Raw genomic sequence first — 27,995 nt, forward strand, 5'->3', positions numbered from 1 at the left:
GGAAGCCACAGGGTCAAGGAGACCTTGACACATTCTGGCAGATGGCACTAAAGGAGCTAAGAAACTACTCTCAAGTTCCCAAGAATGACCCCCTGAGGGAACTCAGCTGACTCTCAACAAAAGATAGGAAATTGACCAGCATGTTCTTAAATACCTAGCAAAAAGAGTTACAACCAAAGTACAACCATACCTGGACATTCAAAAGAAAAGACAATAGTTCTCTTAATGGAACTTGAGACATACACTTTTGTCAGCCCCACCAAAAATAAGACTAGAGGCTATAAATGAAAAATTCTTAGACAGTAGTGCCTGATAACTGTCAAAAAAGACTATCAGAGTCACAAGTGTTTTTAGTTACTTGTAGGTCTACAAATCTTCCTAACCTCCCACATAGACAGACTTAATCTGTTTGCTAGTATGATTATCTAGCTCTAAGTAACAGAAATAAAGGTATCTCTACTAAACCCAGAGATTATGCCAATAAAAAAGGTATTTTATAAAAATCAGATGACATAAGATATCTTGATTGTATCTTATTGGTAGTATCTTGGCATTATAAAAACTAAGTGTTGTATTTACATTCCTGACAATTCTGGCAACATAACTAATATCCTTAAAGATTTACATTCTCAAATAGAGGACATGTCCCCCCACTGGCCTTGCCATGGGAACAACTTCTCAGCTCTTGCACCTCCTGGTAAAAATTCTATTATCATGATATTCATTGACACATTCCAGATGCTTTGATATTTACCATTGTATTAATCTTATTCCAATACTCATATCTTCTTGTTTCTCCATAGAGCATTTGCTTCTCAAATGACCTTACAATGTGCTTCTTCCAAACCAGACTTTTAACATGGAGCCCTAAATTGACCCCAAACATTCCTAAAAGGTAAACCCAAACTGCTTTTCCCATATTGACCCCTCTCATTCTGAAGTAGCCAAAGTTGTCATAGTCCATTTCCCCTTATAGTAGTAAGGGTTCCCTTTTCAGAGGGGGGATTGAAGCTAGGGGACAAAAGGACAGTCAGTATAGGTAATGAATGATTGGGTCAGGAAGATGGGGGGTCTATTTGAAAGGAAATAGAATGCTAATACCTGCAGAGCTCTTCCACCCCCTCCAACCTATTGCCAAGGTTACCTGCCTCCAGGGAATTGTTCCTCCCAACAAGGAGTTTTAATGCAGTACCTCCTGGGCAGTTCTCTTCCTGCCTTTCTGTTGAGATAAGGAAAGGCACCCTGGAAAGGGCTCCTTTCCCACTTTTTGGCTACATGGGCAAGATAAGAGAAGGGGGCATGAGAAGAAAGGATAAAAGGGGCAGGATACCCCTACTTCCACAGGTACCAGCATTGGACCCCTCCTCTACAGAGAACTTTCTCTATTTATTTAGTCTAGTCTTTAAATAAAACTTTTTGTTCTTGCCTCAGCATTTCTGGGGTGTTCAATCTTCAAATCAGGGGAATGGACATGGATGATGATTCTCAACATCAGTATCATCTCTGGCTTTAATACTGAGTAAAGACAACAGAGAGAACAAGGAATGAACAATCCCAGTGGTGGAGTGGTTAGTGATAGAGTGGTAACTGGGTAGTTAGGATTTGGGGAATGAATATTAAGGAGTCAGCTTTAAACATATTATGTATGAGATATCAGTAGGTAGACGTGGGCATGTTGAGTAGGCAGTTGAAATTATGAGTCTGGAGAGGTCTGTTAAAGATTTGGATAGTATTTGATGTCCAGGTGTGAATGAGATCACCAAATGTAGGTATGGGCAAAAAAGTGAGGAGGTATGAGGACCATGATTTGAGGTGTGCCTCAGTTTTGGAAGATGAGGAGAAGCCAACTGGTAAGCAGTGCCCAGTGGGTAGGACAAGGAACCAAGTAACTTACAGGGCATTTGAAGTAAGTTAGAACAAAGTATTTGGAAGAAATAAAGAAGGAAAGAATAACTGTTTATAAGATGCACTCAAGTTAGCCAAGAAATTGGACAATGAGAATTGCCTAGTAGCTTCTTAAATGTGAATGCCATTCATTAATGAGATAAGAACCATTTTCATAAGACTGGTAGGAGTTAAGCCCTAACGAGAATTAGGTTTTTAAAGGGAAAAAAAAATGAGAGGAAAGAGTTTGGAGTCACTGAGAATGTATCATGCTATTGTATCAAAAGAAATGAGGGATGGAGGTAGCAGATGGGGATTAATTACTCCTTTTTTTTTTTTTTTTTTTCAAGAGAACAACTCAAGTTTTGAAACTGAAGAGAATGATTCAGTTGAGAAGAAACAAATGGTGAAGCAGAAGAAAGAGCTCCTGAAGTGGCATTTTTGAGTAGTGAGATAGAATGAGTGGTTCAAAGTGTCTTACTGAGGAATGGACCCTCCATAGAACAGGAAAGCCAGAGTTGTGGGTACAGATATTGGGAGGTAGGCAAATGTGATGTTGCTGAGAGATTGGGTGGGAAACAGTACACCCAGAAGGAATGATTGAAGAAAGAGTAGGCAAGAAAAAAAGAGACCTACAAGAGATAGGGAAGCAGTCTGGGCTAAACAGGAACAAGATGTTTCTACTCCTAAAATGAAAGGGCAAGGAGAAGTGGCTTCAGAACTTGTGAAACCTGTATGTGGAAGAAAGAGGGCTATGTCAGAAGCGGTTTTGCTAAGGAAAACAGCTAAAATAGAAGGGAGAAGGCAAAAGAATCATCCTCCTGACCTCTTTCCCTTACCACCCTTCCTCTAATGGTCCCTTCCATTTGCAGAACCCAATCATGGAAAAGGGAGCCTGGTTAATACAGGACACTGGACATCAGCCTTCTTGGGTACCAAGCAAGGTGAAAATCTCTATAGACTTAAAGGGGAAAAGAACCACCAGTTAAGTAGGCTTCCTGCTCATGCAATACTACAAAAGCATAGAAAGGGCTTTAAAATACACTCAGTATCGATAGAAAACAGGGTATTTTCAGGACCACCAAAAGTTGTAGGCTCCTATTCTTCTACTGCTGAGGGCTTCTAGGCCAGCAGGAGTGATCATACACATAGCACAGGGACAGTCCTGAAGATGATCTTTAAGGAGTGTATTAGGCCAAGCATCAGATGCTACTACTTAGGTAGCTTTTTCCTTCTAATGATGGTTCCTTTTAAGTTTTTCCATTGAACAAATGATTCTAAAAGCAAAGAATGGTGACTTAACTTTTAGGGAAAAAAAATTCTCTTAAGCCATTTTTACTTAAAATGTAGCCAAGTTTGCATTCTCCTTACTATCTGTATTGCTTTAACTCCAAAATTTCTTTCAACAGATTTAGATAAATCAGGTACTCACTTGCTGTCTTGTGTCTCCTAAGGGTATATATTTCACTGTTTTTGTGGCAAAAGCTACAGAGGTCCCCAGATTCCACTATCACTGTTCCACTATTGCTGGTTGTTAAATAATTTCCAGCACCCCTAAGGTTAATATAGTGATTGAACCTGGAGTGGTGGTGTGCGCATCTCTTCAGTGACTTGGGAGACTGAGGCAGAAAGATTGCAAGTTCAAAGCCAGCCTCAGCACTTAACAATTTACTGAGGCCCTCTCTCAAAATAAAAAACAAAAAATGACTGGGAAAATGGTTCAGTGGCTGTGCAACCCTAGTTAAAAAAAAAAAAAAAGTGCTCCACTATGCAAAGGACAACATGATCTTTACTAAATTGCTCACTTTAGTTTTCCCATCAGCAAAATGAACCAATCCCATAAGATGATTAAACAACCTAAGTATGAAACAGTTCGTGTGGAAGACAACTATTTAATATAATTAACTAGGACAAGACACTTAAGGAAGTCATTTGACATTATCTGATAAACCAGAATTTTATCCAAAGACCTTAGCCAATCCCAAATTCACACATACTATGATGGCATTATTTTCCTCCTAAAGATGAAGTTCATCATTAGCATTCTTCATGTTCTCTTTAAGTCTTTAATAATTGGAAATATCTGTGATCAGAGATATAAGTTCATACGTGTATGTCTAAATCTATTTGGTTCTCAAGTTTAGGTAGAAGCTGGGCATGGTGGCATACACCTATAATCCCCGCAAATTAGCGTGAGGCAGAAGGATCCCAAGTTCAAGGTCAGTCTCTTCAACTTAGATCCTATTTCAAAAAGAAAAAAAAAAAGGGACTGGAAGGGGGACAGCGGGGAAGTGGCTAAAAATGTAGCTCAGTGGTAAAGCACCTCTGGGTTTTATCCCTCAATACCACACACCAAAAAAAAAAAAAAAAAAAAAAGAAAAAGAAAGATAGATCTTGAGTTTCCCCAACCTCTACACCACTTTGCAGAAGTGGACTGCCCTTCCTCCCAACCTTAAAAAATATATATCTCCCATGTCCCATCTGTTCTTAGGAAGCTACTTGAAGATACACCCTAGCCAGAGGGGGAGGACATCTAAGATACAAGATCTAGGAAATAGGAAACAGAATCCAAAACAGAAGAAATAATTCCCAAGTTGACAGTAGAGAAGATTTTAGAAGACAGCTGTACACCAGCCATAGAAGGCAGACAGTCCAGACTGGACACTGCAGACTGCTTCAGGAGTGATTTTACAAAATGAATGGACCTGAAAGAATGTTATTAGGTCTGAATATAATACAGAAGTTATTCATTTAGCTGGTTGAAAGCCAAGCAAAGCCAATTGTTAATTCAAGGAAATGAAAATATAGTAATGTAGTATATTATCACTTAGTAATCAGGTTACATAACCTAAATAAATGTAAATATATTCTAAGTGTAACCATAGTCAAAAAGGAAACTCTGGAATATAATATGTTGAGAACAGAAAGGGGGATAAGCAGAGAATGCATAATGTTGAGGAGAGAGAAGGGTTGTATTAGGAAGCCAAGAAACAATGCCCTAAAACTGAAAAATCAAGTAAAAGTAATATAAGCATATTATCTGGAGATATAGTTGTAAGTCACAAAAAAAGTCAGAAGTTGTAGTACTTTAGGAAAAAACTTACAGATTTGATTTTTCAAACTATGTACATGTACAACTTTGATTTAAAAAATAATAGGAAAATCAAATCTGGAGAAAAACAGATAATCTAGCACTGTCAGGCTCATAAAAACTCCATAACGAGTATTAATTATTTTATTATCATAATGACAAGACAAATGGTTTTTCATATCACCATTACACTCATGCTAGGGATAACAATACTTTCTGTATTATAAATGCTACTTGATCTTTTTTAAACACATTACTTATTATGCTTGGAATAAATGAGCATGCTTAATAAAATAAAAAATATTATAAAACATTCCAAGATTTTTAATTAACAAAAGTACCTATTTTTATACAGTTTACATACCACTTTCAATGTTAGTAATAGAAACAATGAAATTATTTGATATTTAACAATAAGACTAACTTCCCAAGACATGCACTACAACCATATAATAGATTCTGTCATCAATATGATGGTCTTGGCATTTTAATATATTATGTTCACATTTTAAATTAAGTCCTATTAACTAAAATAAAAACAGATTGAAGACAATGAACAAGAGGATCATTAAAAAAAGGAATACAAATAACCAGTAATGTTTATCAACATCATTTGTAATGAAAGAAATACAAATTTTAAAAAATGACACAACATTCTTCAGGTATACTGACAAAGAGTAAATGCGGGGGAGGGGGAGATAAAAGATAATACCTACAGTTGACCAGGGAGTATACAGATAGGCATGGTCACACATACACTACTAAATGGAAGTGTAAACTGGATAGCTTTTCTGAAGAACAATATGCTAATACTTACCAAAGCTCTAAAAATATTTAAGCCCTTTCAGTCAGACACTCCAGTTCTAAAAACTTTCTTAAAAGACATAATTAAGCATGTGCCTCAAAATATACTAGGGCATTCACTGCACCACTTACAGTAACATAATGTAGACAATCAAAATGCCTAACACAAAAGAAAATAAGTACATTATGGCACATATTTCTTACGCCAGACAGTGGGGCTTCACCTCAATGCCATAATCCCAAACCTCCTGTAGCTTTTTCTTTCCCAACAGAATCTACTTCTAACAGAGGCAAAAAATGTCAGATGCTAGCTTTCTCTATGACCAAATCTGAGTTGATGGAAAATGAGAGGAAATAATTTGGAGGCTATTAGGAGAAATATTCCGCACCATAAAATAAATGTTACAGGAAAAATGGTCTTTCCTGCCTTGCAGATGCAATTTTAGGAAGATATAAAACTAGAAGTTATAGCATTATGCTGGGGAATGAGATGAGCTTAAGGCAAAATCAATAAATTGAGGGCAAAAAAAAAAAATTCTTAATGAAACCTCTGACATTTATTATATGTTATATAATAAATATCCTTGGTTACTTAAGCCATTTGGACAATGTTACCTCTAGTCAAAAGCATCTTAACTGATATTAGTCATAGAAGAGAGTACTTTAGAACCACTAAAAGTTTATGTAACAGAGGTATTGTAAACAGTTTAAAAAACTTACAAAACAGTGTGTTCCCATTTTAAAAAAAAGTTAACATGGATTCAATGGCCAAGAAAAGTCTGGAAAGAGAACTCAGAGTTTAAAGAGTAGCTTATCTATGAAAGATGGGATCCTAATGTTTCCTTTATTCCACAATGAACATGTAAATTCTTCCAGCCTTTTTCTATCAATTCAATGCAATTTCAGACAGGAAGAGGTAAACATATTGTACCAGAAGTCTGCTTTTTGAATAGTAAAAGTTTTCAGTTAAAAAAAAAAAAAAAAAAAGTTTTTGTGAAATAAAACTTGATCAGGCATTGATTTTTTTTTTTCTGAGAATATGGAAGATTACAATTTTCATTTCCCTTTATTACGTAGGGAATCATATCATGACTTTGTACCATTTCGAATTGGAATTTCTTCTGTGAAGCAAAAACAGTCCCAAAATGAAGGATCTTCAGGTGTCATGGGAACAGCAGATGATATTAAATCATTAAAAGTAAGAATAGTAAACTGCCTCTGGGTTGGTATAGAATCATCTTGGGATGAAACCTAAAAGGAAAAAATTAGATTTTAAAATATTTAATGTTTTTAATATTTAATATTTTAAATATTAATATTTTAAAATAATTAGATTACCTACTGTAATTATTACTGTATAGTAATCATATGAACAACTTTATAATTATAAAAATAAGACCAAATTATATCTTCAGTAGATTACAGTATGACTGTAAAATTTTTAGAATATTTTTACTCCTTGTATTAGTACTGAAAATGTACCCAATTTAAAAAAGAGAAAACTTTTTTGTATTTAATGATAACCTGGTTGTTTAAAATTTCTTGAGCCCCGCATCCAGAAAGACTCATTCAGTAGACAGGAATTTAAAAGAATCTCAAAATCTGCAATTTTAACAAGCAGAGTTAGGCCCAAGGCAAACTTTTGAAAGCTACTACTCTAGAGTAAGGATCTGGGATCTGATAAAACTGTTACTAAGTATACAGATGTAATGTTACTTTAGGAAATTACTATTCTGCAATACAGACTTTGTTCAGGACACAACCCAATATAGATCTTTCATGTTCTATACATTCTAGTACAGGTTGAGCATTTTTATTCTTAATTCAAAAAATTTTTAAAAAGCCAACATGCTACAAAATCTAAAACTGAGTGCCGTTATGATACCACAAATGGAAAATTTCATATCTGACTCTCATGTGACAGGTCACAGCAATTAGAGGTACATTAAAAATATTATCTATATCTATATAAAATTACCTATAGGCTATGAGGTGTATATGAAACAAATGAATCATTATTTATTATTATTTAGTATTTTAATATGTCTAAGTAAATATTCCAAAATTTAAAAAAAATCCCAAACACTTCTGATCTCAAGCCTTTCAGATAAGGGCTACTTAATCTGTATAAATAGCATTTGGGTTTTGTAAAGTATAGTATAATTATGTATAGCTGTGCTGTAATATGGTTTTGATTTTCAACTTTATAGATAGGGAAATTGAGGCTCCTAAAGATCAAACAATTTTCCCAAGCTTACCACACAGGTTAAAATAGTAGACTTGTGTAGAACCTAGACTTTCCATTATGCCATTGCTGGATAGGCTCTAACCAGGGAAAAGTAGTACTGAATATGTAGATATTATAAAAACGATAAGGCTCTATAAAAACACGATACCCACAGGGAGTTATGAAGCTGAGACTTGAGATCATTAGGACAGGTAGCCTAGGTCAATAACAGGTATTAATTTTAACATGCTATCCTTAAAAAAAATCTATGTAGAATTTTAACACTTTGATTAATCTATCAAAGGCATGGTGTGTGTTCTGAGTTATTTTTCTAGAAGAGAAGCTACACAGAAAATTGATTGTTCTACATTTTCTTACCCAGATTCATTAAAAATAATGGAGTGCATATAGCTTTGATTATAACATTATCTTAAACAAATTACTTTGGCAGAACCACAACTAAGCTGCAGTTTTTAATCCTAATTTTTTCCCTCTCTCACTTACTAGGTAACAGCCTCAGAAATATATGTCTCACATGTTTGACACTGAAACTTTGGAATAATTTAGGGTATTACTTTAAAAGTGGAGGAGGTTCAATTGCAAGATAATCCTATTACTTACCAACCTTCAATTCAGTACCCTTTTTATTCAACACGGCCCCAATTCATAAGGAAATAAATTTCTATTTATATGACCAAGATAATGATTATAGTGAATTTCTACAAAAATATGAATGCTATGATAATACTACCAACATTTTTTCCCATAATATTTAAATATATTTGAAAATGAAGAAGCAGGTAACATACGCTTTCAAAAAGTTTCTGTGACACAGACTTACACATAATCTCAAACCTGATGTAAGGCATATTAACTATTTCCATTAAAAAGATGGGAGGACAGATTAAACATTAATTCATACTTTGAAGAAAAAAAAAAAAATCTTACATCCTCGTGTCTAGATCCATTGGGTTTCCTAAGAGCTACTGCAACAAAATGGTGTTCATCTATTTTGCTTTCCTGAAAAATAAAAGGGAAAGAGACACGGATTATAACATATGTAAATCTAGATATCGTTTTGTTTACATTTTATGTATCCCATTCTTTTTATATACATAGATACACAAACACACATGTATTCCTCTAGGAACGAACTTATAGGCAAATGAGACCATGTCTTCTTAGCCTTTGTCTTTTATAATAATAACATTTTAAATACAAACCCCATGGCTTTCCACTTTAAAAGAATGTTGCAAATTTTTGGTTTTATGTTTCTTAATTAGATTTAGATCAAGTACACACTAGTTATCTGCCCTTTAGTATGGGTTGGGGCTGTAGCTCATTGGCAAAGTGCTTGCCTACCATGTGTGAGGCACTGTGTTCAATCCTTAGCACCGCATAAAAATAAACAAACATAATACAGGCATTCTATCCATCTATAACCACCAATTTAAAAAAAAAAAAATAATAATAATAAAAAAAGAAATCAAGTTGCAATGTTGGTTTGTAAGCAGTTAGTTACTTATATAATACAGCCTATGGAAAACCAATGTGGAAATTTATAGGTAAGATTTAAGAAATAGGAAACTATCATCAGAAGTAATACTTGGAGACCTTTCACCTTTCATCCTCCTTCATATTTTCACACCTTAAAAAATCCAAATTAGCAAAAAATAAAAATTCAAGAAGAATGAAATTAAGACGATATAATTAAAGAGGAAAAATAAATAAGACTAAGAACGAGAAGATTCAGTAAATCAAACATCAAAAAATATGCAGGCTACAAAGCCTGCTTTTTCTTTACAAAAAAACTAATTTGAATGTATAGATTTAAAAATACCTAAGATTAATTTTCAGAAATTTAGCAAATGACACAGTTCTTATACAGATGGAATATTTTAATAAATAAACATCATGCTTAACATATATGTATGAAAGTTGGGCACTAAAGACTGTTACTAATTGATGTATTATTTCTAACAGTATGAGATACTAACAGAAAATATCATTCTATCATGACCCCAAGGAAAAATATTTTCCATTAAACTAAGAAATTTTAAGCTCACAATATTTACTTAAGTATTATAAAAAAATTACTCTATATATCAGTAATAGCACATTATAATATATAGAAATGTTTTGGCTAGAATTACTTCGGAAAAACACTCCGGTCAGCAACTGTACTTCCTGTATGTAAGGCAAGTACCATAGATAACTGTGGGCAATAACCAGTTCTTATTCCACCTATCAGCTAAAATACCAAGATACCCTGCTCATTTTATCTATATAAGTTGTTACAAGCCAAAATTCAGTGAGATTAATTTCAAAATGAGGCTTCACTCTGTCTACTCAGACCTTATCAGTGCAATATAAATATAAAATATGACATATCAAAAGTAGAACAGCTGTATTATAACTGATGCCCCAGTTATCAAACTGTCATGTACCTCATTGTTACATGTGGAGTTCTAATAATGTTAGCTATTTATATACAATAAATATTAGAATGAAATCTCTATGAGGTTAGGAAATTTATATGAAATCCTTTCTGGTTGAGAAAGTGCCTTTAATAAATGTGCCTTTAATAAATTAAGATGAAAAAAGAAAAAAAAAAATTTAAAGCAGCAAGCTACCCTAGCCAGTACATTCAATGCTGTAGAACATAAGACTTAAGTTTAATTTTTAAGACTTTCTAAATTTCAAGAATTCTCTTGTCATTTTTTTTGATATATCTATATATATATATATCATTCTATATCTTTTTATATCTTTATATAGATATAGGATTCTATATCTCAAATTTACTAAATTTACTGTGAACACCAAAATCCCCCTAAAATTTCCACCAAAAGAAAAGAAATCTTTTCAGGAAATAGTTTAACATTGGTTTAAAAGATGAATCTGCTTCAGTAAAATGATAGGTCATTTTCTTCATGTGCGTTCTCTTACAAAGTTAAAAAAAAAAAAAAATTAGCTACAACTTAAAACATTCTCATTTTACCTTTATTCCCAAAGGTAAAAGGTTGAAAAACGTATCGATAAATTCTGACACATTTCTACTTGATAAGTCCTTCCTTTGCAAAAGAATATAACCTCATCATTTCAAACATTTTGTTGTTCATTTTCCTGTAGAATGTTTGATTTTTCCAGGTATGAAGATTCAATATATTTGAATAAGTGACCTGCCTTCGGAGAGCATTAAGAAATTAAAACAATTACATAGCTACAGATTATGAGGTAAAATGTGGTATATTATAGGTAAACAAATATAAAACATATAGTCTTAAAGAAGACTTAATTTTGTTAAAGAAGGCATTAAGGTCGGGGGAGTCATGGAATTGGTATTAGCAATCAGAAAAGAAAAGGGGAGGGGACATTCAAGGAATACCAGGTTGTGATTTAGCTGTGATGACTAAAGAAGGTAGACAAAGCAAAAGTGTATTATCTTTTAAAATACAGGATCCAAAGTAAAATTTACTCTTTAACTGACAGAATCCCTATCTACTGAAGCAGTTTTTGATATAGATCTCTTTCTCAAAATACTTTTGCCCTTGGAATTCTGATACTACTTTTATTTTATATCCTATTATTTTGGCCATTTTTTCCTAGTCTATGCCACATTCCACTTTTAAATATTAGTATTCTCAGAGTTCTGTCCCAGGTTTTTCTCTTTTCTAACTTAGATAATCTCATTGCTTCAACTTGAGTTTCTCTTCCTAGATTCAATTTATAGCTACTACTTAGGCAATGTCATAACTTCAACTTCAAATCCCATGGCTTCAAATACCCATATATTAATGATTATTGTTTGTTTGTTTGTTTTTTTTCTGGTCCCAGCCCTTCATTCTATTTGCCCACTTGACATTTTCACTTGGATGTCTCAGTGGCATCTCAAACTTAACATTTAATTTGTTTTTTATAACATTCTGTATCTCAATAGGTAGTCCTCTGAAGTCAAAGCACTGCTCACATCATCTTTGATACCTCCCTTCCTTAACCACCACATACATCAATCTGATGTTACCACTCCATACAACACCTATCAAATTCTCTTGAGAAAATTCAAAAACACCTCCTATCTTATCCATTCATCACCAAACCCTGGGGAACTAACCTCTGTATCTAAATTTCTTACCTCAAATGCCCATTCTTTTTCTTCCTCTCCATCCAGGAACAAACGTGTTTCTTTATAAACTTCGCCTATATCCAAGTTTAATGGAGATATATCAAATTCAAGCCGCTGCAATTCAAATCCCAGTCCAACACCAATAGCTTTTATGAAGCTTTCCTTCAGCGCCTAAGATACAGACAGGCATCCATTTCTTAAAATGAGTATTCAGAATATAAAACTTTCCATAAAATGTACAGGACCAGTACCATATGAATTTCTACTTCTGTACCATGTTATTGTATGCGATTTTTAAGAAAATTTTCCTTTCTAGTAGCATAGAAATAAATCATGCCTATAAACTTAAGCTAAATCACTTAAACTCTGCATCCATTCTCTCTTGCGTGAACTGTGACAACAACACTTTCACTGGTTTGTTACAAGAATTAACTTATTAAGAGCTTGAAATGGTATCTTCCAGCATGTAGTAAATATTATGGATTTGTTAAACAATAGTCATGCATATGAATTTCTTCAAGACAGAAAACATTTTATTTTTTTTTGAGAGAGAGAAAGAATTTTAATATTTATTTTTTTATTTTTCGGCGGACACAACATCTTTTGTTTTTTTGTATGTGGTGCTAAGGATCGAACCTGGGCCGCAAGCATGCCAGGCGAGCGCGCTATTGCTTGAGCCACATCCCCGGCCCAGAAAACATTTTAAATGGTAATGGAATACAATGAATTTTTGTTTTAAAAGTACCTTCTAAATTAGTGTTAAATTTTCTCAACATAAATCATCATGTAATACTATATGTGTTAAAATCCAAAGTTCTCAAGCAATCACACATTTACTTCCAAAGGACTTTTACTCCCATTTTTAGTGATAATAGAATCATTACAGATTTCTCTTTTCAAAGTTAGAAAAAATTTATACCCAATTCCTATAAAACATATCCAGCTGAGTCCATTCATCCTTAAAGCTTCTGATTGTTTCCCATTCTTTGTTGGTAAACTTTCTTTTCATAATATGAAAGAACTCTGGAATTGAACCTCGACCTGTGAAGTAAGAAAATACAGAATTAAAAAATTAGCTGTTCTATTAAAAAAAAAAAAAAAAAAGCTGCTCAGTAGAGCAGCTAAAATCTGTTAAAGTCAGCATAGAAAAAGAACACTACAAGGCAACCCATCCAGTCACAGTAATCTTAAACTAAGTACCAGTCAATCAAATTGAGCTGGGAATTAAGAGAATAACATGCCATGTCAAGCAGAGCATAGCCTAGAAACTGAGGCACAGTTAAGCAGGAATCAGTGAAATTGGAAATTATTAAATAATTAAGAATAAAAACTACATGGCTGTACCAAAAGATGTTCCAAAAACTCAGATTTTTAGCATCTAGCTAAACAGGAGAAAAAAAGGAATCAATTATTTTCTTGTAATTTGCTGTAAATCAGAAAAAAAAAAAAAAACTAAACATTGTTCTTTTAAGTCATTACTGTGACTAGAAAATTAATACACTCTTATTTCCTTCAAAATAACTGTGTTCTCAAAATGTTTTCTAATATGACTTCTTCAAATAAAAACAGATTTTCTTGTCTTTTTGGTACTGGGGATTGAACCCAGGGGTGCTTGACCTCTGAGTCATATCCCCAGCCCTTTTTATTTTTTATTGGGAGACAGGGTCTCACTAAGTTGCTGAGGACCTCGCTAAATTGTTAATGCTGACTTTGAACTAGCAATCCCCCTGCCTCAGCCTCCTGAGCTGTTGGGGAGGTGTGTACCACCATACCCAGCAGATTTTCTTTTCTTTTATAGATATAATGGTAAAATAAGTTCATATTAAAATCTGAAACATATCTTTAGCGCCCACATTCCAAAGACAATATACTCCACAGCATTCTAAAAATCAGTGATAATTAAAGAACACAACTCAAAGGGCTTGCTTCCTACAACTACGGGCTAAGGTAAAAACTTTTTGAAGGAAGTCCCTCCACAAATTCTGTCAAAACAGAAATGTCTCCAAAATGTGACATTTCTATTCCTGTTAACTACAACTCTTTAAGTGATAGCTGCTACTATATTCTCCATGAGCATCTCTTATGGAAAGAATTATGTCTGGAAAAAAGATGTTGACTCCCCCTATTAATGCATTCCTGGCATATATATCACTAATGCATCCTTTGAGAATCCAACAATTAAATTCATTATTATTATTCACTGAAAACATATGAGTTCTAGATGCTGATAATAACATGATGAGTAATCATACCTTTCCCATAGTTAACTCAAGGCAGAAAAATATTAAAAGCCAGTTCTCTCACAAAACTCTAATTCCCACACTGTTCTCAATTAAAGAGTCAAAATAATTTGCTCATTTAGCCAGGAAGTGTTTCTGATTATCCTAAAATGATAAGTAGTACTTAGATAAGACAAAGATTCTTGTTCTTTTTCAAGCACTGAAATATTAAACTGTGAGTTTAAAAGTTCTATCACAAGGGATTCTACCCTTTTAGGGCCCTGGATCATTCTTATAGTCTGATGATTACTTTTCAACACCTTATGGAAACAACTAGAAGCTCCTCAATAAAAACTGTATTGATCAGGGCCACATCACTGGCACATGCTGGATCAACAAATAACATACTAAAGACTACCTTAAAGAAAAGAAAGCAAGCCTTCAAAATAACTGAAGTAAATCTGATTTTTAAATACTGGGAGCACATAAATGATAAATTGTTTCCTTTAAATGGTTTCTAGTATAAGTAATAACAATAGGAGAAATAGCTTAACTTGAATTTGGAAAACAACATTTGTGTATTTTGAGTGGAACTATAGTTTTAATATAATATTATAATACAGTAGTTTTAATATAAAACTATAATTTTAATATAATACAATCCAAAACTCCATAATTTAAAAAAGATGTGTCCATTGTCATCTATAGTGTCATTTTGTTTGTTGGTTTCTCCAAGTTTTCATTTTATAACCTCTAAGAAACTGATTTCTAACTAAATGTGATAAGGCAATGAAGGAAAAATTTAAATATGTATGCTTATAAAAAACGATTAACATAAAAGGCAATCTAGCACAATCACTAGGAAGCAATCACAGAACTCATTACTTAAGGCTAAAAAAGTAACCAACGACTGCATTTTCATATACTTTTGAGAGCATCTTATCTAATCCACAAGAAATTTGACAGCAACAGGAAAAGGTCATTTTGTGAATATTCAGCCAAAGCACAACAGCGCCACACTGTGGTATTACGGGGGAAATATGTAATTGGTGAAGTCTGTTAATCCCATAGCTTACTTAAGAAATTGGAATAAAAACAACCATTAGGAAATACCACTAGAAAAGTAAATTTGTCCCTTAATCTATTAGCAAAATTATTGGACAAAAGCTGACAAATCGTCCTAATAATACTATTACACATTCATGGCTATTACAATTTTCTACTTAATCATCCTATTCAACATTTAAGAATTCAGAAAGGACATACATATGTAAGAAAGTGGAAACCATAGAGGTACTACTACCAGTTATGTTTAGAAAACCTTGATCTTCCATCTTAGACCTTATTATTAAGCAGACAGTACTAGATATTAACTAAAATGTTCTGCAACATTAAGCAACTAAAAGTCTTTTTTGTTTTCTTTTTTTCGTGGGGGGTGTCCCAGGGATTGAACTCAGGGGTGTTCAAACACTGAGCCACATCCCCAGCCCTATTTTGTATTTTATTTAGACACAGGGTTTTGCTGAGTTGCTTAGACCCTCACTTTTGCTAAGGCTGGCTTTGAACTCATGATCCTCCTGCCTCAGTCTCCAGAGCCACCAGGATACAGGCATACACCACCATACCCAGCTCTAAAAAGTTTATTTTAAACATAGTAATAACCTACAACAAATCATTCAGTCAATACCCTTGGCTACTATTGCAAGCCTATGACAAAAATTCCTGATAGTACCAGAATCTCGAATCTCCCCTACATCATTTTCTCAAAAATTAACTCATCAATATGTATGTATAAACAGCACCTCAGTTAAGGCTCACCATTCTTCTTAAACAGACCAGCAAGATGAGTGATATCCACTTGTGGGTTTGCTTATAGCAAAATTTTGTTATAGAGACTACATACGAGAAATTCTAATGAGTTTCATTTTTTAAAGTATGATTACATAGGACTGGGATTGTGGTTCAGTGGTAGAGCGCTTGTTTAGCACATATGAGGCGGCACTGGGTTCGATTCTCAGCACCACATAAAAATAAATAAAATAAAGGTATTGTCCATCTACAACTAAAAAAAAAATTTAAAAATATGATTACATATAGTCTTGCTTCTATGAGAAGTGTCAAGTATTCTAATATGTATACACTAATGCTTCACTTACTAGCTCACCTATCAAGTTTATTGAGATACAAAACCAAAAACAAAAAATGTGATTATACTTTCATAAATTCTATACAAAAAGCCTCTTGTATGTTATTGACAAAGGATTTTTAAGTTCTCAATATGTAAAGTACAGCAGAAAAAAGACTAGACTGCAATATGATATCCTTGACTTGAGACACTGCAATATGATATCCTTGACTTGAGACTAACACTAAGTAGCAAACTTCAGTTGCTCTTCTGTGTATTTATTTGAATGTATATATATTAATATATACCGGTTGGCAAGAAACAGGCCAACAAAGCTAGAACCATGAGGCTGGGAATATTATCCTTCAACAAAGGTCTTTCATAAGCAAGGAAGAAGGCCCAGGAAAAGCAGGTGGGACCACCTAGGAGCCTACATACAAAGTAAGCAGCTGTTATTTTCAGTTCTTGAAACATAATGGAATTTATTTTCCCTCCTGAATTTCAAACTTGCTTGCAAACCATGATCCATCCCCCTTTTCTCAACTTCTCCATTTTGAAATGGAAACTTTTTCTTATGCTTCTCCCACCATTGTATTTTAGATGACTTGTTTTCTAGTTTCACAGGTTCACAGATGGAGATGAATTTTGACCCATGATGGATCATATCTAATTTGTATGATTCAGATTATGAAATCTTCAACTTTTTGAGTTGATACGTTAGATGAGATTTTGGATGTAGAGCTAATATGGGTTTGAGTTAAACCTAAGGGATGCTGGGAGGGGGTGAATTGATTTTGTATGTAGAACGGATATAAACTTGGGGTGGAATACGCACAGGATGAACTTTACTGGGTTGACAAGCATTTCCAAAACTTACATCCACTCAAAACTACAGAATGTGACTAGATTTGCAAAAAATTTCCGCAAATGTAATCAAATCAAGATGAGGTCATACCTGACTAAGATGAGACCTGAATCCAATGACAGGTTACCTTAAAGGAAGACAAACTGATTATACAAAGAAGAGAAGGAAGAAGGCTACTTGAAGGTGGAGGCAGAAAATGAATGAAGCACTAAAAACTAGGAAGAGACAAGGAAGGATTCTTTCCTGGAACCTATAGAGGGAGCATGGCTCTGTTGACAACCTGACTGATCTAAAGCCTTTCAGAATTGTTAATAATTTCTTATTGTTTTAAATCACTGAGTTTGTGGTACTGTGCTAGGTAGCTCTAGGAAACCAGTATATACATGTATACAATTTCAAGGATTAAGTAAACAGTCTTATGAGTTTAACTGTTATCTCTCTGGAGTCAAATGTTCAAATATTTTCCATCATTTCTTTCTCATATTTATTTATTATGTCTAGGGACAAAGAGTTGAATAGATTAAAGAATAAACATATAAACTACCTGGAAATACCAAGTACTTAATAAAGTTAAGTTTTTAAGGTTCTTGTGGTAGCTGTTATTGCTAAATGTATATAAATGTGTGCACACACAAACATATTCCCTTTTGTCAACTGTTTTATCAAGTCCTTCGTGCATTCACCAAATAAGACTTATTTGATTTTCTCATCAAAACTTAAAAGCATATTAAATATTAATATCAACCTTTGTTATATTTGCCACAAATAGATCCCTAGGTTTGTAAAGTGTGATTTAATATGAAATCACATCAGTTGACTTGTGGTTTTTTTTCTTATTCTTCTAAGCTAAAACGTCATCCTTTTTTCAGAAGTGTGATCAAATATACAATTCTTCTGTGTTCTTATAATTGTTATTAGAACATAACTTTAATTAATTTTGTTGTAAAGTGTGTGAGGCAGGCATCTATTTAATGGCTTCCTGATCATCTGAGCCATCAATACAAGCAGATGAACTACAATTTTTCTTTTTGATGGCTTTGTAAATTACATCCAATACGATGATGTTTCCCAACATTATGCTAACAATCAACTGGAAAAATCGTTCTTACTTGTACTCTAAAATTCTGGCTAGGTAGATCTAGGGCACTTTCAAGGAAGCTGCATTTTCAATACACATCTTACCTGATTTTGATATACCAACAATCTTATAAATATAATTATATGGTCCTATTACTATTATAGAAGAGAAATCTGAGACTATTAGTTTATTGTTTGGAGGCTGGTAGGGCTATTCCAACCCCTGCCCCCACAACTTAATCCTGATACTATTCTTTTTTTCGGAGGGGGAGGTGTAAAATATACATAATTCTGCCCGTTTTTTAAGTATATAGTTCAGTAGCATTTAGTGCTTTGACAATGCTGTGGAATAATTAACACCACTTATCTCCAGAACTTTTTATTCTTTGATCTGAAACTTCACCTAATCTCAAATTTTTTCCAGTTTTCAATAAAAAATATTTCATTTTCATTTCTTATCCATTTAATCTGTTATCTTCTTCAAAAATATGCATTTTTATATGCTGAAATCTCTGTGTTTAAGCCTCTTTATTTCCTAATTCATTTCCTTTTAATTCTGGAAATGTTTCCAAGGTCTGTCATATCTAAACAGATTCTATTTTCACCAATAACTTCTTATTGGAAGATAAAAGATTTTGCAGAGGAAAGGTTGTAGTTTTTGCTTGAATTTAGTAATGAAGACTGATTTTCTTCTAAAATTAAAAAAAAAAGTTCATGGAGCTTTTATGGGAGACAAAAAGACATTTCTTTTAAAGTACTTTGGTCTCTGAAATTTCTTCTTCTAACTTTCTGAGTTTAAAAAAATTATTTTAGGGCATGTGTTTTTAAGAAATAGGATATTACTATATTTTTTTGGTGATAAGATTTTGTAAATTAACAATGCATATTATAATTCCCTTCAGATTAATAGACGCCCCACACACACTGGAAACTTAACTCAGGGGCTCTTTACCACTTAGCTATATCATCAGCCCCTTTTATTTTTTATTTTCAGACAGCGTCTTACTTACGTCATATAGGGTCTTGCTAAGTTGCTGAGGCCAGCCTCAAACTTACTTGTAATTCTCCTACCTCAGTTTCCTGAGTAACTGGGGTTACAAGTGTGCATCAACATAATAGCCTAATTCATTATTTTACATAATAGTCTGTTAAATTCATGTCGCACGATTTGCTTAACCAATTTCTATTAATAGCCTTCAGATATTATTCTCATATACAAATATCATTATGGATATAGCCCGATGTATTCTTCTATTTTTGGATAGAATATCAGAAACAAATACTAAATCAAAAGGCTTATGTATTTTTTTTAATATTTATTTTTTAGTGATAGATGGACACAATTATCTTTATTTTATTTTATGTGTTGCTGAGGATCAAACCCAGGGCCTCACGCATGCTAGGCAGGCGCTCTACCTCTGAGCCACAACTCCAGCCTTGCATTTTTAACTAATATTTTTCCAAAAAAGCTGTACCAATTTTTATTTCTTCCATATATATATGACTATTCTTTACCAACATCCTCCATTGTACCAGGTATTTTCTCCATAGTTTGCAAATCTTATTAGTACCTCATTCTTACTCTTCATTACTTTATTTTGTCCTAAAATTGTAACTTTTTAAACATTTAATCTTTAATTCCTCCAAAATTTGTGTACACAGTATTATATTTGGATGGCTTAACCAATTTTACCAGCATCATTTAATAATCCTTTATCCACTAAATTAAAATATTATGCATATATAACAGGCTCTTTTCCTTAACTCTCCTAGTTGTCTATTATTTTGCTAATACCCTACTCTTTTGTTTACAAGGCCTACTATAAGATTTGTAAAAAATGGTAAGGCAAGGTCCCTTATCATTGTATTTCTCGTATTGTTAGACATTAGATTTTTTGCAAGAACTTTATATTTATTTAAATTCAGTTTCACAGAATTTTTCATAATTTCATATTTGCAAATCCTTAAATAGGTATCAGTAAAATCTCAGATTGAGAGGTCATGTACTATAGAACGCAGGTTGAACATATGGACTTCTACTTTTTAGCTAAGTCACCTAAGTCTACCTCTGAGCCACACTCCCAGCCCTGTAAACTTTAATATTATTTAATGTTAAATCTGTAGATTTGATATTCTGAATGTGTGCTATGTACTAGACACTATGCCAGGCACTAAGTATACTGTACTAAAAATGACAAAACAAGCACGATTTCTGAAGTCATCTAATGAGCAAGATAATAATGAAATAATTGTCTGAATCTTTTTTATAAAATAATAACAACAGTATTATGCCCTGGACTTAAGGTAAAGAAATAATACATATAAGGCATTTAACAAAATATCATACTCAGTAAATACTAGTTCCACACACAATTCCTATGAACAGTAGAAAAGATTCACCCCCGTAACCTAGGGTGGGCAAAACATGCAAGTAGAAACTTGGTTTTCCAATAAGGAATTCAGAATACGAAGAGAATGTGACTCTTTACAAATCCTAAGTCTAACCTTTAAAAAAAAAAAAAGTGTTTTAACTAAACATATCCTGCAAAATGCAAGTTTGGAAGACTGTACATCATCCTAGAAAAAAAAATGATAATGGAATATGTTATAGTAGCAGCAAAGTTGAAAACTGAATCTGAGAGGAATACAAATGGACAAAGGAAACAGCTAAACAGACTGGTAAGGAAGAAGTCTCAAAGGAAGAACCATTTTTATCATAACTTACCAATAAGAGTAGTTTGTATTCTAACAAGAATCTAACAGCATGAACAGTCTTTCATTTTGATTATATACCCCCCCCCCTTTTATTTCCAAATAACATCAGGAATATTTTCAGAGAAATTAAGGAGAGAGGGACCCTAAAGTCTTTTCAACCATTTGTACATTTAATAAATATATTTGGTATTTTGAATGGGTACTATGTGCTAGACACTATGCCATGCCAGGCACTAAGCATACTGTAGTGAAAATGACAAAATAAGCACAATTTCTGAAGTCATCTAATGAGCAAGATAATAATAAAATAATTGTCATAATTATAAATGAAAAAGGCCTACAAAGGAAAAAAGATGAAGTGTCAAGAAAGTCCTTTCTGAGGAGAAATACTGGCTACTTCTCATTCCTCAAATCTCAAGTGTCAAGAAAAGAGTAGGGAGAACACAGGCAGAGGGACCAGTTCTTTTGCAATGACCCCAAAATAGGAAAAAATTTACAACATTGAAAGTAAAAAAAAGAGACAGGTGTGGTCAGAAAATTGTCATCAAAAAGAGCAGATAAAAACTATAGAAAGGTCTGCAAATGAAGAGCCAGATGAAAACAAGAAAAGAGAGTCATGTTAAAGAGCTTGGATTTTATCCTATATGCAATGAGGACCAACTTCAAAGAATTTTAAGAAAATTGAAGAACGTATTTCAAACGTCTGTTTTATTCCACAGCAAGACTGTAGTGACTGGGTGAGGATGAAAGTGAAAAGGGAGAAACCAATTAGGAAATTATTTAAATAGAGCAGTGGACAGGGTATCATAGAAAGAGACAAGATATAGGCTCTATCACCTTCCCAGTTATCATATAATACCAATTCTTAATTATTCCTGCTGCAATTAAATTTATACTTATTATTTAACAGCTGCTCTAGACATAATTCCATAGGACCATCACCTCAACTTCACTTTTTTTTTTTTGGCTCAGGGGATTGAACCCTGGGCCTTGTGCATGTGAGGCAAACACTCTACCAACTGAGCTATATCCCTATCCTCCCACAGGACCATCATTTCAAATTACTGAAGTTAAAATTAGTACCGTATCCCAAAATATTTTTGTTATTTTGTCCAGTCAACTAATAATCTGCAAATTTTATTAAAAAACAAAAACATGAACACAGGGAAAATAATTCTAGTTTGTTTTACAAACTTAAATAATAAATTTTATACTGTAATCTTGCCTTACTTTGTAAATATGGTAATAAAACTGCACAAATCATAAAAGTCTACTTACTTAAACTTAAATTACTAATACCTTTAATGGTAGGGTTAAGTTACAAAACAAAGGAAAAACCTGACAAGGAAGATATCATTCTTCTCAGAGTTAAAAATGTACTGAGGGGCTGGGGTTGTGGCTCAGTGGTAGAGCACTCACCTAGCATGTGTGAGGCACTGAGTTCAATCCACAGCACCACATAAAGATAAATAAATAAAGGTATTATATCCATCTACAACTAAAAAAAAGTATTAAGAAAAAATGTACCTCACTGGCAACTATATATGCTAGGGTGCCCGATCTCCTACAAACCATCATCTCTGGACATTTATTTACTGATTGGATATTTACTGAGTGTTCAGTGAGTACTAGTTACTTTTGTTATCAAGCTGCCTTGCTACCTTCTTCATTAAGGAGAGAATAAAGTTGGTTACAGTAACCTCCTTAATAGTGTGCATACCTAAACTCAGAATTTCCTAGATCTGTCATTATATCCTCTCCAGCTCTACCAGGGCAGCAATGGCAGAATCAGGAGATGGATGGGAAAGAGCCACACATAGCAGAAATGTTTACTGGGATAAGGAAAAAGACTCCTAAATTCCTTTAGGAGGCTTACCTTCAGACACAGAAGAGTGTTAACAGAACTGGAGCTTTCAATATACTAATAAGCTTCCCCTGCCAAAAGCTGACTGTCTCTTCTTGATAGTTGACAGTCTAGTAACAATGTCCAGTACAAAGTACAGTACTTCCCTTGTTGCTATCCTAAGTTTTTCTTTCATCACTTATCAAGACTCTTAGGAACATCTCTTGATCAATTCCCTCATTCTGATAAATAGAGCAATTGAAATGAATCTCCACTGAAGCAAACCCCTATCTACTTCCGTCCCTCTTTAAGAAATCATGCTGAATCCATTTCTACTTCAGAAACTAGTAACATAGTAATAACATTAGTGACAACTGGAAACTCTCTCTTTCCCTTTGTGTCTCTGGACATAGCAGCTTTTTGACAATGAAATAATCTTAAGAAAAACAAATAAAATAATAAATAATAAAAATAATAATGAATAATAATCTTAAGGAATAGGTCAACATATTGTTATTAGTCAAAATCAACCAAAAAAGCTACAAGGGAACGAAAGGTCAAATGAAACATTAATTGGAAACTGAATCTCCAATTTCTGTTCAACTATCTTCCAATCATCTATTAAAAGCTTGAATTAGTAATTCTTTATTTACCCAGTATTGACCATAAGCCAATCCTGCATATCAAGTCAATTAGTAATAAAATCTGTTCCTCATAGGCATCATTTCCTGGCAGATATATCATCTTGCTGGGCCAATCACCACTGTGTAGTTTTGCAAATCGCATTCTAAAGATTAATGGCCTCTCCACTAATTTCTGATTTTAAGAAAAACTCATGTAAGGACAGTTCAAAGGTATAAAAACATATGGTCTTATCCCCATTATTACTCTGAATCCTCTACAGCAGTGGTCCCTTAATAATGAACTTTCTATGCCTCTGAATACCTCAGAACTATGGAAGTGGATTTTTGCCCTTGTGGGACTGGATTGGTTATGTCAAGAGCAGGATGTTTTGAAGTAAGGGTGCTTCTGTTTTCTTCTTTTCACATGCACCCTTCCACTTTCCACCACTAATTCAAATTGCACAAGCACAAGGCCCTTGCCAGTGGCTTCTCTTATTCTTGGGTTTCCCAAGCTTTAGAACCATGAGTCAAAATAAACCTCTTTTTTAATAAACCACCTGGTCTCAGGTATTCTGTCAGAGCAACAGAAATCAAACTAAGACATTGAGAAAAACAGACATGTCCACATTCATACAAAATGTAACTACCAATTTGAGAAGGTTTATACCTTATGTTTCATCATGGAATCTATGTCAAGATCCTGTTTCATAATCACTAGCAGAGCCACCTGAGATTTATAAGCAGGAGAGAGTCCTGTTGGGCAATTCCAAGATAAAGATAATCAAAGCAAAAGTGAGATGAAATTCACAACCATACTCTGAAGCCGAAATTATAGCACCACAGTGCTTATTTATTCATATCACAAATATTTATTGAGCACTATTATGTACTAGGCAAGGTATTAAGAAGATATGATAGTGATCAAACTCTGTTGTAGTTAATAAGGTTTTGGCTCTCATGTAACTTAAAAGCACCAAAGGAAAGAAACTCTATCATCCTGATGAATAATTATAATAGGACAAAGAAAACATATTTTATGACTGCCTATAACAAAAGAACCTATTTGAGAGTGAAAGTTCATAAACGTTTCCTTAAAGGTAAGGTTAAATCTAACCAGTAAATAAGAGTAACCTATGTAGAAATGGGGGTGAGGAATAAGGTTAACATAAGCCTTCTAGATCAAGAGAACCACATAAACAAATATCCTAAGGTGGAGATAGTACGTAGATTAGGCAGTTGTACAAATATGAATTTAGGAAGTTGTGAGTTCTCCTATCAGTAGTTTTCTTCTTAACCTATTATCTTCTAATGAAAATAATGGAATGTTTATCATAGGACAGTTGAGAGAATTCAAAGAATATATGTAAAGAACTTAGTGAAATGCTGCCTCACATAGTAACTACTCACTTAATATCAATGATGCTAATGATTATAGAGTAGTAGCTGAGAACTTGCACACAGTACATATTAAAAGTGCCTGAGGCTGAGCATGCCTTAATCCCAGCTGCTCAAGAGGCTGTCAGGAGGATCATGAGTTCAAAGTCAGCCTCAGCAATTTAGCAAGGCCCTAAGCAACTCAGTGAAACCCTGTCTCTAATAAAAAAGCTAGTATGGGGCTCAGTATTTAAGTGCCTCTGGATTCAATCCCCAGTACCCCCCCAAAAAAGAAGAAAAACTTTAAAAAAAAAAAAAAGTGCCTGAGTTTACTCAACCCCAGTTTACTCAGCAGCTCCTGAAGCTACTGATAACAACTTTCTAGGGCAATATACAAGAAACAAATATTTCAATAGGGCCTACTCATCATTTTTACTTATATAAATGTGCTAAACAAAGAATTGTATTTATATATAACACAAATATGTCATCTCCACCTAAGAACTACAATATTTTACCACTGAGACTATTCTTTTAAATAAACTAACAATTTTACTGATGAACTCTGGAAAATGCTTAGGTGAAACAGTTGATGTATAATTCAAAAAGAAATAATTTCACTTTGCTTCTAAGCAAAGTATTACATGGATCCCCAGTAATGGAGAATGTATTCTTTTAGTAGAAGTTTGTTAACATAAAAGGAAATACATCCTTTTCATGTATATACTCTCTCTTCGCGTATTAGATCCATTTTTTCCTAAACTTAAATATCTGATACATTTCCCGGACTGCTGGATTACTCAACAATTAAGAGCTGAGACATCAAAATACTTCACTTCTATACCACAAAAATGCAACATTACCTGGAAAACTAGTCTTCATTATATCAATTCCAACTTGTAGCTCAGGTTCAGCAGCAAGCACTGCATAGTCCCCTTGATGAGAGATGTTAAAGTTGAAATTAGGGTAAGGATTCAATGAGTCCTTTGCAAGGACTGGTTTTCCTTTTGCAGTTCTTTGCAAACGGATATGATTCCAAGGGATATTCAATTTCTCTGCAACTAATTTCCTTATCATCAGACGACCAGCCTGTTAAGTACATAAAACATTTGATATGTATTGATGTCTTCTAAACATTATTGATGTCTTCTAAACATTAGGCATAAAATATACATTTTTGTGGCTTCTGAAATTTTCAAGTTTTGGAAGTATATAAATATTAAAATATGATGCACTGCTATCAAGTAATTATTATGTAGATAGAAGAATACCATTTTGCTTAGCAATTTCTTCCCTTACCCCACAAGCAACATTAACAGCAGGTATCAATCCAGACTTCTCTTTAAGTATTTAAATATATGTACTTCTACATGTTTTTGCTAACTCTTGCTATATAAACACATATAAAATCATATTATGCAGTATCCTACAACTTACTAACTTTTTAAGTACTGGGGATTATTTCATGTCTATCCGTATCAGTCCAGTATGTAGCATACTTCATAGTATTGAGGTTCCATAGAGTATTGGCCATTCCCCTATTACTGAACATGTTAGGTTATTATGAATATTGTAGATTTGCTGTTATAAAATTCCAAACCAAGCAACCCTCCTCTATCTACATTCGTACATATATGCAAGTATTTCCAGATTCTATGCATTGATCATTCAGCTTCAAAAATTAGTAAGGCATAACCTATCTTGTTCCAGTCTCACACTTCCTTTATTAAGAAAAAAAAAAAATACACACACACGAGTATGACAAGGTTTAAAATATTTTTTAAAACTCCTTCAGGACTTTTTCCTTCATCAATTTCAACACTGACTGCAGGACTTTCAAATTCACTGTTTCCAGTTTCTTACAAATTATTAAAAATATTCACCAATTTGCCCTCATAAAAGAATCAACTAACTGGCCCATATTTCAGTGTTTAAATATTGAGACATTTTCAAGAAACGAATGTCTATGAAGTGATGGTAATTAAAGGTTGCTTAAACTATGCTACACAGTAATTTATTTTGAAATCTAATTTGCCATATTTTGCTATAAAAATACAAACATAATTAAAAAACATAATACATCTATCACAAATACTGTTCCCCAAGATTGCATCCTCCCTGGACTTCAGTTTCATTGATAAACGGACGACTGGCCTAGGCCTCTTACAGTCCCATGGTACACAAGGATACAAGCAAGCTAAGTCGTATTGTCAATACTTTCTGAGCATGTGCAAGATGCCCCTGGGACACTGGTGGGCTATGTAAAAGGCAGATTAGCATGGCCTATGAATCCAGCAAAGAAAAAAAAATACAATTTGCTACCACGTAAAAGATACATACAATAACAATTAACTACAGTAAAAAAAAAAAAAACCCACTATTACTCTGTAGGTTTTCCCTACACTTATTTTATGATTTGGTGGGGGTCTCTATTTTCAATTGCCTGGGGGAGGAGCTAATTTTTACTGCGATCGAGGCCTCCCAGGAGGTTACAAAGACTTGAGAGACCAGGCCGAGAGCTTGACCGAGACCCCGCAGCGCCGACCACTCTTACCCGGGACGGTCCACAAGTGTTCTAGAGCTCAAAGATCCACGTTACGGAGGGAGGATGGTCTCCACAGCCCAAGCCAACCCACCTCCCCCAACATCTGCTTTCTCGGCTTTAAATACCAAAGACCTGTACTACCATGGCTGCCTTAGCGTCCCGGGCAAAGACGAACTGGCCAATGCGCTCCTTCTCCTCTGGCTGGATCGATCGCACCGCCAGCAGCCATTCTGCACGGCTCGGCAGCCAAGTGCCACAGGAAAAGGCCCAACGCACGCCCTCCATGGATGGCACCAAGCAGAACCGTTTGGCTGGGAAAACCATACACTGAACACGGGTTTCACCGCCACCTCGGGCCTGATGGCGCGGACGCTAGCGTGGCCACACCCCCTTCTTCTCGGCGTCTGTGCGTAGAAGGCGGGGCGCCGTGCGGCGTCAACTCGCACGTAGCTCTCCCAGAGCGTTCCCTGCCCCGCC

General features: G+C 34.1%; 1 protein-coding gene across 1 annotated transcript; it reads right to left on the minus strand.

Annotated features, from left to right (window-relative positions):
* Nucleotides 1-5,105: 5,105 nt before the first annotated feature.
* On the minus strand, nt 5,106-27,945 carry Aasdhppt (aminoadipate-semialdehyde dehydrogenase-phosphopantetheinyl transferase). The gene is made up of 6 exons (XM_015489926.2): nt 27,660-27,945; nt 25,837-26,062; nt 13,052-13,173; nt 12,142-12,303; nt 8,955-9,026; nt 5,106-7,030 (listed from the first exon to the last, which is right to left on the minus strand). The coding sequence occupies exons 1-6, from the start codon at nt 27,840-27,842 to the stop codon at nt 6,866-6,868; spliced, it is 930 nt and encodes a 309-aa protein (XP_015345412.1). The 5' UTR covers nt 27,843-27,945; the 3' UTR covers nt 5,106-6,865.
* Between the last annotated feature and the right edge of the window lie 50 nt (nt 27,946-27,995).

The sequence above is a fragment of the Marmota marmota genome, unplaced genomic scaffold (assembly GCF_001458135.2).
Source record: "Marmota marmota marmota unplaced genomic scaffold, marMar, whole genome shotgun sequence".
Taxonomy (NCBI): domain Eukaryota; kingdom Metazoa; phylum Chordata; class Mammalia; order Rodentia; family Sciuridae; genus Marmota; species Marmota marmota.

What these genes read in the sequence shown, in the direction of transcription:
- Aasdhppt (XM_015489926.2), bottom strand. Translation starts at nt 27,842, where the DNA reads ATGGTTTTCCCAGCCAAACGGTTCTGCTTGGTGCCATCCATGGAGGGC. An exon ending in GGGACGCTAAGGCAGCCATG is followed by an intron (nt 26,063 to 27,659) that starts GTAGTACAGGTC and finishes TGTACTTAACAG; the next exon opens with GCTGGTCGTCTGATGATAAG. An exon ending in AATGAAGACTAGTTTTCCAG is followed by an intron (nt 13,174 to 25,836) that starts GTAATGTTGCAT and finishes CTTACTTCACAG; the next exon opens with GTCGAGGTTCAATTCCAGAG.